General features: G+C 43.8%; 1 protein-coding gene across 1 annotated transcript; it reads right to left on the bottom strand.

The window, feature by feature from the left end:
- On the bottom strand, positions 5,345–10,748 carry KRT6A (keratin 6A). Its single transcript, XM_018047719.1, has 9 exons — positions 10,005–10,748; positions 8,873–9,087; positions 8,469–8,529; positions 8,235–8,330; positions 7,945–8,109; positions 7,345–7,470; positions 6,335–6,555; positions 6,084–6,118; positions 5,345–5,972 (listed from the first exon to the last, which is right to left on the bottom strand). The coding sequence occupies exons 1-9, from the start codon at positions 10,542–10,544 to the stop codon at positions 5,749–5,751; spliced, it is 1,683 nt and encodes a 560-aa protein (XP_017903208.1). The 5' UTR covers positions 10,545–10,748; the 3' UTR covers positions 5,345–5,748.

Below are 12,364 nucleotides of genomic sequence, written 5' to 3'. Positions count from 1 at the left end.
CTTTCTTTTTTTTAATTGAAAGAATTTAAGATGTTTTCCTTTTGGTGGCTGAGGGTGGAGATTACTTTTATGATTCTTGTTCTCCTTGTTTGGTTTAAGGCAATTTCTAAGAAGGAGATATTCTTGTTTCCTCCATTTGGTTATGTTCAAAAGTCTCTCATTCTTATATTTATATTTAAAACACACAGCATTTAAAATATTAAGTAATAATTGCTGCTAGAAATATTACTTTTCCTTTCCTGCACTGCATGGAAACTATTGGGTTCAATGAAGACATCATTACTCAGGGCCCCCCTCCTGAACCTGATGGGGTCACCTGAAAGTTGTCTACAATACATCAGATTTACCATCATCAGAAATTTCATTCCCAAATATATTAGTGTTCTCAGTGGAACAGCCTCCTTTACTACTTAATCAAAATTTGCATCATTGGAAGTCCAGTGGATACAATGAGAGGGAATAGGGTGTAAACAAACAGCCATGCACCAATCTCCCATATTAAATACTGATCCATGTTTCTTGGTATTATTTCATCTAATTCCCCTACTTCTCCTATTGAAATCTTCTACTTTTTTGTTGATGTATCTTCAAGAAAATTAAGACGTTAAGACACTTCACTTGATATTTGCATACATGCCTAAGTAAGAATGACTTTTTAATCTAACTGTATAACAGTTTTATATCAATAGCAACAGTTGCTTCATAATGAAACTGCCCATTTATGTTCACACTCTTCTGATCATTTAAAAGATGTCTTTTTATGCTGGTTACTTGAAGGAACATCCTAAGTAGAGTCTTGTGTCTCTTAAGATTCTTTCATACTGTAATAGATCCCTTTTGAATGCCATTCTTCTGTGGACAAATTGTTGTTGTTGTTGTTGTTGTTGTTTTTCTAGTATATCTACACTCTGGATTTGGGTCATTGTTTCCTGTTGGTGTCATATAACTTCTAACCCCAGTTTTTCCTGTGTACTATTTCTATGGGCAAATTAAATTTATCCCATTGTTTCAGGAAAAATTATGTCCCAGCTAGTCCTGTGTGCTTTATATTGCATGAAATTGTAAGACACATAATACTAGCTGTCCAGTTTAGTGATGTTAAGACTGATCTGTAGTTTAGCTGTAGTTCCAGCCTTATCCTTTCATTAAAAAGTGCTGAGTAAATCTGTCATCTAATATTTTAACATTCATTGGTCAATTCCCACATTGACTATTTCTTTAGACATTGCAAATTCGCAATTTTGAATTTAATATCCCTCCTCCTCATTTATCAACTGGGAGTCATCTATAAAGATGGAATATTTAGTGTTTACTTTTTAGATAACCTAGTATGTATATTATTCAGACAGGAAAGGCAGAATAAGTGCTTCTTTCTTGTACTTTTGAATTTTTTATAATACTGATTTGGGACCACAGTAATTTCCAAATGCAATCAAGGAAGTTTAGCTTGTTAGTTTGGTTTTGTATAATTATAAACTCACAGTTGAAAAAACATATTTGATATGTTTCAGTCCATTGCAGGCATTAATCCTTTTGGTGCATAAACCATCCCATTTTAGGCTACTTGAGTTCTTCAGATTGGCTCCTGCGTCTTTTTGATAGGGCCCCATTAGACTCTGAAAGCTTCTTTGTTGACAGGAACAACTCTCTTAAGGTTATCTTATACTTATCTTGAAACAGACATGAAATTAGCCATTTCTGTGAGTAGTTCTGGTGTCTTTACTGGGAAGTGATATTTATAAGCTAGAATTTTCATGCTATGCATGCTCTTCATTACTGGGTTCTTCTAGATTTGAAGTCTTTTTCAAAAGACAGAGGTTGAAATATGTAAAAACTTATTAGAAAATACTTAAATCAGAAGTTTGTAGCTATATTTCAAGTTTTAATAGAAGAAAACAGGATGATTTTTAAAACTGTATTTATTTCATGAACTGTGGAAAGCTCAGCTCTGAATGACATATTAGCTTATTTGCTCTACCCTACAACAAACCTGTGCCAGTAGCAAAATAACAGCGCTGATACTAAGACAAAAGAAAGGTCTACCAAATGCAATTTCTGATTTCTTTGCGGTTACACTCTCCACGTGTTATGAAAAAGTCAGACTAGGCAAGAGGAATGGAGAGACAGAAAATGGGGATGAAGGGAAACTTTCATCAGAATCCAGATAAACTCTAGCCTTGCAGTTGCAAACAGAAGCAGGAAAAGATTGGTCTTCCATTATTCAATTTGATGGAGAGGAGTTGTCTTAAGTGAGAGAGTACAGATACAGATGGCAGTGGGGCTCAAGAAGGGGCCCTATAGTTACGTGTGGAGTCTGGGGACAGTAAGAGTGTTGGGAAATAGCACATCTGAGTGGACCAGCCTCCAAGACCCAAAGAGGATGGTTTTCCTCCCCTACTCACTTTCTAGTGCTAAAGGAATACCCTTGGAGTCCAGCAAGTGACAGCCTTGAAGAGAAAGGATGGCCCGGAGAAAGTCATGGTCCAAGGGATCCAGCTGCTGTCAGGGATGGACTCCTTAACACCTTTTTCCTCTCGTCCTGAGGTCTACTGTTAGGTTTTCTCAAGGCCAAGTATAATGAAGAGTTAGCTATCATGGGAGTCCATAGGGATGCCTCCTGGTGCATGCAGCAGGCAGAGAAATCAGAACCTGTAGAAATGTTCCCTCCTCTTGCTGTGCTGAACCCTCTGCCCCCACCATGAGCTGTGATGTCATTCATTAATCTGTGCTGGGGATTCTAGCCAACGTAGCTAGAATCTACCTTGTATGGCTTGCAAGTGATCATCCCGGATCACAGAGGATTCAGATAAGGTGAATTTTGGATATAGCTTCTAACTGGAAAAAATTATTCTATTCCAGGTTGTTATTTAAAAGATGTATTTTCCGTATTTTCCAGGTATACAGACCTGATATTGAAGGAGGCAATTGGCTAGCCTCCTTAGGAGTCAAATCCAGTATCTAACCACCTTTGGTACTACTGATTTCTTCCTTGTTTCAAAAACAAGTCTCTGCTGTTTCAAAAGAAATATGTTTCTTCTTATTCAGTCATCAATGGGCAAAATAAATAATTCTGAAAGTTTTAATCTCATGCACCTTAATCAAGAGATTGAATCTTTTCTTCCTTAATACCAGAAAGTGTAACCACATTTAATCTCAGATGTCATAGAATGAGGACATCATGGGGAATACACTTTCTCTTTTGAAATAACAAGGTTCGACATCAGAAAATATAGAAAGTACACAACTTAAAAAAAATACAGTAATGGAGTTAAAATCAACACGAGATTATCAATATTATTTTTACATGTCATTCAATAATTTTTCTGCATCTCTGTCCCTCCAGCTGTCTTTCTGTTTCTTTGTGACTCTTTCTCTACCTTTCTTGCTTTGATTTTGTGTGAAAATTAGTTTAGTAAAAAATACAGGTGATACCTTGAGCCCCATAGCTTAAGTGTTTTTCATAATAGCTACTTTTCATTTAGTCATGTGTCTCCTTAGACCCTCTTTGGGTAACAAACTTTGTTAGATTTTTCTTGTCTTCATGACCTAGAAAGCTTTGAGGAACTCTGCCCAGGTGTTTTGTAGATGTCCAAAACTGGGATTTTTCTGATGTTGTCTCATGAATAGACTGGAGTTATGGTGTTTGGGAGGAAGACCACAGACGTGTCCTGCACTTCTCTCACATCATATCAGGATACATGCTATGAAAAAAACTTATTGCTGTTGGTATTAGCCTTGATCACTTGGCCGAGGAAGTGTTTGATTGATTTCTCTGCAGTAAAGTCACTCTTTCCCCCCATTTTTAGACTGTACTCTTTGGAAGGAGTTCATTGTGCCCAGCCCACACAGCAGGGAGTACTTGTTCACTCCTTCTTTGAATGGGAACCACATATGTAATTAAAGGAAATTCTTTTGCCTGAGACTTGACAATCATCCCTTATTAATTAATTTAGTCAACCACATTCACATCAGTAGTTTCCATGAATAATTATTTCACAATTTGTATTTTATTCCAATGCATTATGTTCTATCTATTTATGGCTCAAGTCGTTCCACTTTGGCTACTAAGAGTTCTTACAGCGTCTTTTTTTGACTATTTCTTCACTTTTTGGCACTAAAAGATGCTCCAAGATCATCTTTGTATATATTTCACCCCATTCCTAGAATCTCCTTGATTTCTTGAATCTCCTATATCTCCTTAATTCCTCAGAAGGGAACTTTAATTCCTAAAGGTATTAGGTGGAATTTTCCAGAGGTGTAAACTGGAATTAGGGACATGGACAAAGCAGTGACTGACTCTCAGGAAGAAGATGACTGATTTACCTTGCACTGTATCCTGACATTTCCTTTCCCATTCATAGAAGTCAAAGGAAGCCAAGACACAGCTGAGAGAGGTTTCAAGACCATGTCTTTGGAGCAGCAAAGACTCGACTTCTTTGAGTCTCTGTGAGAGGCTTTTGGGGTGAGGAAGAAGGCCTTCCCATTCCTATTTTGTCTCCACACTTCAAAAAATTAGCACCTGCATTTTGTTTCTGAGTCTGTGGATCCTGAAATTAACCAGTGTTTCCAATATTTCCTGGTAGAGAGTTTATTGGGATTCATATGGGCTTCCTGGTGGCTCAGAGGTTAAAGTGTTTGCCTTGCAATGCAGGAGACCTGGGTTCGATCCCTGGGTCAGGAAGATCCCCTGGAGAAGGAAATGGCAACCCACTCCAGTATTCTTGCCTGGAGAATCCCATGGACAGAGGAGCCTGGTGGGCTACAGTCAACCAGGTTGCAAAGAGTCGGCCACGACTTCACTTTCACTTTCATCCAAGAAGTAAAATTCTCGCATTTGTACTGTTTCCTCAGGATACATTGCTAGAAGCATACTTTCAATTCAGGAATGTGGGCATTTGAATTACTCTTGATACATGTTGTCAGGCACAGTTTCTTGGTCATGAGGCATTTTAGAATATATCAAACATCTTACCCTCTAATCAATGTTTTTCTGATCTAATTAAACTGTAATATGATTCTCTGAGGATGATGAATGACAACAGGTGCAGAAGGAGGTAGAATCATAAAGACAAGTCAGAAAAACTAAACTGCTGAGACCTGATCCGAGCGGTAAAACCAGACTTCACTATGATGATGGAGCCAGATCCTTCCCACTCCGCATGCCAAAGTGTTATGGGAGGACTGCTGAGCATCAGGATGCCAAACTGCTGTTTCTTGAATTTACCTAAACACGGAGAGTGAAGCACATGGGGCCTGGGCATATGCTTCATTCCCGAGAAGGCATTTATCAGATGAAAACGTCAAGAACCACTGGTGACAAAGAAAGGCTATATGAAACCACGCATTATATTATAAATCTGCTTTATTTAGCAATACAAGGGGGGAAAGAGCAGAGGAAGCACCACAGGGATACAAACCCTGTACATCAAAGAACCACTTGTACTTTAATGATCACTGCAAGGGAGGAACACAACATCTCTGAGATGGGGTCTCCTGGGCCAGTGGAAAGCAAGTAGGATTGCCCTGTTATGGAATAGGACCCAAGCGGTGACCTTCCAATGCTGAACAATGGAACCTCATGGGTAACAGGTTTTGGGAGAGAGAAGATGAGGGTAATCAGTAATTTCAGTTCTAATTCAAGGAGTAAGAGAAGAAGGGAGCAGAAGAGAGGAAGTAATTGGAGGAGAGGGCGGTGAAGCTAGAGAGGGAGTCTGAGACATTGTGGGAGCTTGAGCCCATGGCAGGACTTCAGTGCTTGTAGCTCTTCCTGCTGGAGGAGGAGGAGGTGGTGTATTTGATGGTGGAACTGCTGCCCCCAGAGGAGCCGTAGCCACCCCCTATGGCTCTACCACTGCCAGAACTGAAGCCACCTCCAATGCTGTAGGAGTAGCCACTTCCTCCGCCTACGCCTAAACCACTGCCGAGACCGCTGGCACCACCATAGCCACCAGAGACAGTGGACTGCACCACAGCTGTGGAGGTGAAGAGACAAAGTCAGGACAAGATGGTGAGCTCACTCTGCCACACAGAGTCCAGTCAGAGGGACACCAGGGCAAGGGATGGGGGCAGGTGAAGGTACTTACAGATGTTGACTTGTCCAACGCCTTCCCCACTCAGCCTAGGAGAGAGAAGACACAGCCATGATGAGACCCGGAGCCACAGCTGGCCCCGCATGGGAAACCTCCGTGTGAGGAGAGTCCCCAGGAGCCGCCTTCTCAGTGCTCTTCTGGGAGTAGCACTATGACCACCACTAGAGTGCCTTCCACCTGGGCTCATTGGCAGGACTTCTTGGAGACGGAGCCAGGTGGTTGCGGAGGCTGTGTGAGTTACTCACCTGCACTCCTCGCCTTCCAGCAGCTTCCTGTAGGTGGCAATCTCCACGTCCAGGGCCAGCTTGACATTCATGAGCTCCTGGTACTCCTTCAGCAGCCGGGCCATGTCCTGCTTGGCCTTCTGCAGGGCGTCCTCCAGGTCAGCAAGCTTGTTCCTGGCGTCCTTGAGGGCCAGCTCCCCACGCTGCTCGGCGTCGGCGATGGCGGATTGCAGGCTGGCGCACTAGAGGGGAGGAGGGCAGGGGAGCCTGAATCTGGACTCCAGGGGAGAGGAAACGTCGTTCCACATTCCCAGTGAGGAAGAGCTCTAGAGCCCAGACCTCACAGAAATGGAGGTTTGATTCATTGTCCAATCTTTCTCCAACCTACAAACATTAACTAGTCTCAGTGTCCCTAATGAAAGCCTATTTCCCTTTGTGTTAACCACATCACTGAGGATGGGGTTGGGACATGCCACAGCAGAATGAAGCCGGGGACATGGGAAGAAATGGAACTGCTGCCTTGTGTTGAATGTTGACAGCTTGGGTAAGTTCATGTGGATATACAATAACTTATACAAAACCACAAACATCCTCACTGAGAAGACAATTTCATTTCAAACCCTTGAGACCTTGCCTTCCTTCCATTTACAGTCTTGGATAACCCTCATTCGTCCTGTGTCTTTTCTCAGATTCTTTTTCATATTGAATCTGAGCATATTTGCAGCAGTCTTCTTCACACTTTCTGACCTGAAATTTTCTTTGCCTACACGTGTCTTGTATTCCCAAATCAATCATTCCCCTTTCAGAATCTCATTTCAATGCCTCTAGACTGTATCTTTGTCCCACTGACCAGTGGGAACTGGTCTGTCTTGAGTTTGTTTCCTGCTTGTAAGTTGGGCTCCGTATCTCTAACCTGAGGGAGCTCTTCTTGCTTTTCCCTCAGTGCCCAGAAATTTCCCACATGATTGTTGATGATACCTGATGGTCTAGGAAGGAAACGATGCTTTTCTGCTCTGTGGACCCCTCCATACCTGCTTCTTGACGTGGTCAATCTCAGATCTCAGCCTCTGGATCACGCGGTTGATCTCAGAGATCTCCTGCTTGGTGTTGCGCAGGTCATCCCCGTGTCTGCCCGCCGTCACCCGCAGCTCCTCGTACTATGAACCAGAGGGAGACAAGGGGGCTGTCCATGGGCTTCACAGAACACTAATCAAGGTTTTATCAAGTCAGAACTAATGGTTTCTCCACAAGACATTGTATGAGAATCGGTGTTACTAGGTCATTGACGCTGTGTACCCATCACATATCATCTTTGGTAGTACCACTGACTGACTGGTTCTCTTCAGGACAAGCAATGTTCTGTACTGTTGCTGAGAACCAGCATCAGGGTAAATGTGAAGCAAAGATCACTCTGCCTTTATCTACAGTATCTTTTGTCTTACATTTAGGTCTTTGACCTACGAGACTTGGGCATAATTACCCAAAAGATCTACCCTGTTAGATCAGGGTACATGTCTTTTGAGAGGCCCCCCCACTTCTTAGTTGTAGTTTCCCCACTGAAGTCTACAGCCTCACTGATGCTCACAGAGGAGGCACAGGGATTCCTCGTCAGCTGCCGCCTCCCCACTCACCTTGGACTGGTACCACGACTCAGCCTCAGCCCGGCTCCTCTGAGCGATCTCCTCATACTGGGCTTTGACTTCAGCGATGATGCTGTCCAGGTCCAGGTTGCGGTTGTTGTCCATGGAGAGGACCACAGAAGTGTCTGAGATGTGGGTTTGCATCTGAGCCAGTTCCTGCAGAACAAGAGATCATTCAGTCATCTTTGGTCATGCCGTTTAAAGAGGTACCCAGCCAGAGATTTTCCACCCTTTGCAAATCTCAGTATAATCAATAAAGAAGAATATGAAAAGATGCTTACTGCGTCATAGAAGGTTCTTAGGAAGTTGATCTCATCTGTGAGAGCGTCTACCTTGGCCTGCAGTTCAACCTTGTTCATGTAGGCAGCATCCACATCCTGGGGAAGAAGCCAACAGGCTGGGATCAGACGAGCTTTCCTGCCCAGTCTGCTGCTCAGTTTGGTCTCCCTGATACACTTTTCTCAGAGTCCTCCCCTTCAGCAAAGAAACCAGAACCCCGATCTGACTCCTCTCACCTTCTTCAGATTCACAAATTCATTCTCTGCTACTGTGCGCTTGTTGATTTCATCTTCATACCTGGAATTAGAAAGGATAAAATCTAACTGAGTCAGGGGTGAAGATGATACAGAAAAGGCAGCTTGGAATTTCAACTTCCCAGAATGGATATATGCAAATGGGACTTTCCTGCCAGTAATCTTCAAAGGTGAACTTTGTGGTCACTATATTATTTACTCCATTACTCTCCCCATCTACCTGCATGGCCCTTATGTTTTTCCAGAGTTTCTCTTTAAGTAAGAACTGTGGTTTCATTTTCATGGGCATGTTTTACTAAGATCATGCCCTCATTTGAATCTGATCATATAATTAGCTTGAAGTGTGGGCTTCAGGAATCTAAGGTGTTTTCTCTCCTGTAACTCACTTGTTCTTGAAGTCCTCCACCGTGTCCTGCATGCCCCTGAGCTCCGAGTCCAGGCGGCCTCTCTCCCCAAGGATACTATCCAGCTGTCTCCTGAGGTTGTTGATGTACTGCTCGAACAAAGGCTCCAGGTTCTGCTTCACGGTCTTGGTGCCCTGCTCCTGCAGCAGGGTCCACTTGGTGTCCAGGACCTTGTTCTGCTGCTCCAGGAATCGGACCTGCAGGAAGACCAGATGGTGATCTGTGAGTTGACAAGTCCCCGGGCCAATCTGGTGGTCCTGGTGGTGCTGGGCTGCTCCAGATCCTGTACAGAGGCTGACAGTTCTGCTCCCCTGACTCTTTGGCTTCACACCACACAGGTCTCATGGCCAAGTTTCCCCAGTGAGCTGTCAGATGTTCCCTCCCTCTCAATTCTGGAGACGTCTGTCAGTGACTTTTCACCTTTCTGTTCTTCCTTTTGATAAGCACAATCACAAATGTAATTTAAAAATCATATTTGTCTCATATACTGCACGGAGGTTTTTAAAGAGCATATCTCAGTTAAAGGGATGTTAAAATGTCTATAATCTAATGATTAAATTCCAATCCTATTAATAATTGGATTTAATCCTGTTTCCTATTTAGAGTATGAGTCCCTCTAAAATAAACTCTCTTAGTGGTTATGATCTGGTTCTACGAGTTGAGTATTTCTATGGTTATTCACATATTTTTGAGTCTTTTTTTCCCTTGGAATTTCCATTTTTAAAAAATGTTCTTTCTCTCTGCCCCTACACCCACCAGCTCAACTAAGGCTGAAGTACATTTTCCACTGTAATTCCCTTTTTTATTTCTTACACTGTTCAACAGATCAAGCTAACTCTTTCCATTCTTTCATTTCATTTCTTTGCTTCAGGGTTATCAAGAATTGTGAATGCTTCCCTCACAATTATGGAAGACATTTAAGAGATCAGTAATTGTAAATGGTTACCATCACCTTCTGCCTGGGGTCCCCATGAAGCCTGCCCTGCATCCCAGTGGAGAGCTAGCCTGAGTCCCCTCTCTCTTGAATATCCCGAGGCTCCCTCTGGTCGGACATTGGTTGGGTCTCTCTTGAGCACTCTGCAATCCCCATTGGAGGCAGACGCTCCCAGCTTACCTTGTCGATGAAGGAGGCAAACTTGTTGTTGAGGGTCTTGATCTGCTCCCGCTCCTCAGTCCTCACCCGCTGGATGGTGGGGTCGATTTGCAGGTTGAGGGGAGTCAGGAGACTCTGGTTGATGGTGACCTCTTGGATGCCTCCAGGGGGGCATACTGGGAAGCCAGGACCACCGAAGCCACCTCCAAAGCCAGCTCCACCACCGAGCCCAAAGCCACTACCAGCCCCAGCACCAAAACCGATTCCACTCCCGGCTCCACCTCCGAAGCCATAGCCAACTCCAATTCTGCCGCCGTAGCCACCACCAATGGCACAGCTGCCCCCTGCAATAGAGATCCTCTTGGAGCCCCCCAGGCCATAGAGGCTGCGGCTGCCAAAGCCAGCTCCTCCACACACTCCAGCGAGGCCGCCACTGCCCCTGGAGCGGGACAGGGACACGCTGCTGAAGCCAGAGCGGCACACGCCAGGGACTCTGGCTGAGCCGGCACTGAAGCCCTTGCGGCTGATGCTTTGGGTCTTCACAGTGGATTTGTAAGACATGGTTCCTGAAGAAGAAGAGGTTGAGAAGGGTGTGAGAGGTGGAAGGCAGAGCTGAAAGGAGCAGATCTATGAGAGGAGCTTCCCGGCAGCAGCTTATATATGGAAAAAATGGGCCGGGCTCCGTCCTGGAAGGTGAGCCTGCAGATTGGAAAGGGCTGGGCTTTACAAATAGTGAGATCACCCCCTGCCTCTAGAAAGGTATGAAGTATGAATATTGCTTCTTTGGTTTCCTTTAGTCATGGAGAAACTCTTCTGGCTTCTAGCCTTGACTTGATCCCAACACAATACCACTGGATGTAAATTCACTGAAGTCATGGGTTAGTCATGTTCTCAAACAAAGGAGACAAGGAGCTGATCTGTGATAATTGTCCCCTCCTTCTGCTTACTCAGACACTCTTCTCTTGCCCCCTTCCCACACAGGTTTTCTCCTCCACTCACACCACCCTTCTCATCAGGTTGAACTGTCTCTGAGGTCTAATAGGCATTTGCCCTGTGGTCTGAGCAAGAAGTGTCTTGTGGTGGTTTGGGGCCATGTTTGAACATGTCCTTCTGGATCTCCTGATTGCCTTTCTGGTGGCCTGGCCTGGGAATTGGGGGCTACTCTGGGGACATGACATTCCTTTGAAAGGCAAGAGGGACAAAGGAGATGCGTTTTTACAGCATAAGAACAAGCTTGTCTTGTGTGGAATTGGCAGTTTCCTGATATAGTATAAGAGATCACGCAAGCCCACTCTGCCCCAAAAGCTGACTTCTCATGGTTTCTACCCGTGCCTGCACCTTCCTCCCCAGTGTTTGCTTTCCCATTAAGCTGGTGACTGTGTACACTTTTTCTTCCCTACCAAATGGAATTCACAGGCACCCTTTTCTCCAGTTTTTTGGAATGTTCACTTAGAACTTAATTTTAAGAATCTAAAATGAGTAGGACAAAAATCATTAATGGAATTCACTGAATTTATATTCTCATAGATGCTGACATTTTTTAGGAGTCAAGATCAGACACCTTAATGGGGTGTATACAGAAAGTTGAGGGGCATATAGAAACAGTGAATCATAAAAATGTGTCTTTACAGGTATGATGATGTCACAAGTAACTTCCAAATTTATATTCCTAATCTCAGTGCTTGAAATCTTAAATCTCTAGGCACATTCTTAGAGGGAGGGAAGGCTGTCAAGTGATCATGGTGTTTGGTTTAAGGGGGAAGGAGATTGATTGTTTTAGTCCATAAATTAAGCACTATGGAGGAGTATTGAGAGCAATTGTAGACAGGGTGTTTTATAGGACTATCTGATTAAATGGACAGCCAGGGGAGGAAAGACCAACTCCCACACTGAGATGAGCCTGAGAAAAGCTCTTGCGACTATTTTATAAGCAATTCAATCTCTCCAGTGTTATGGAGGCAGTTTCCAGTGGAGCAGGGCATTCCCTACCCAAAGAAGTGCTTATTCAGCATCTGGCAGGAAGGAGATATCTTCTCAAGGCCATAGAAGCAGCTCCTCTTCCTCCACCCTGGTTGCACAATGCCTTACCAAGAAGCATTCTCCCACCCAATTCTGAGAAAGAAGTCTTCCTTCCCATGGCATGGTGTTCTGAGCTACTTTCTTGGGATAAAGTCTTTAAGCTTGACATGAATGAGGCCGGGATGGGTAGGAAGGGCTAGCAAGTCAAGTTGGAGCAACATCCCGTTTTTCCAATGCCCTGTGTCTATGTCAATGTCCCATGTCTGTTTCTGCTTTCATATTGTAATAGGAGAGTTGAGTAGTGGTTGCAACAGAATGGTGTATGACCAGCAAAGCTTAAAAGATTTATTAGGTGGCCCTTT

The sequence above is a fragment of the Capra hircus genome, chromosome 5 (assembly GCF_001704415.2).
Source record: "Capra hircus breed San Clemente chromosome 5, ASM170441v1, whole genome shotgun sequence".
Taxonomy (NCBI): Eukaryota; Metazoa; Chordata; class Mammalia; order Artiodactyla; family Bovidae; genus Capra; species Capra hircus.
Note: the sequence above shows the minus strand (reverse complement) of the source record. Positions and strands in the feature narration are given on the sequence as shown.

Excerpts from the sequence above, each read along its gene's own strand:
- KRT6A (XM_018047719.1), bottom strand. The coding sequence starts at position 10,544 with ATGTCTTACAAATCCACTGTGAAGACCCAAAGCATCAGCCGCAAGGGC. Across the intron at positions 8,110-8,234 it reads TAAGAACCTTCTATGACGCA|GAACTGGCTCAGATGCAAAC; the intron begins GTAAGCATCTTT and ends CTTGTTCTGCAG. Across the intron at positions 5,973-6,083 it reads CGTTGGACAAGTCAACATCT|CTGTGGTGCAGTCCACTGTC; the intron begins GTAAGTACCTTC and ends TCACCTCCACAG.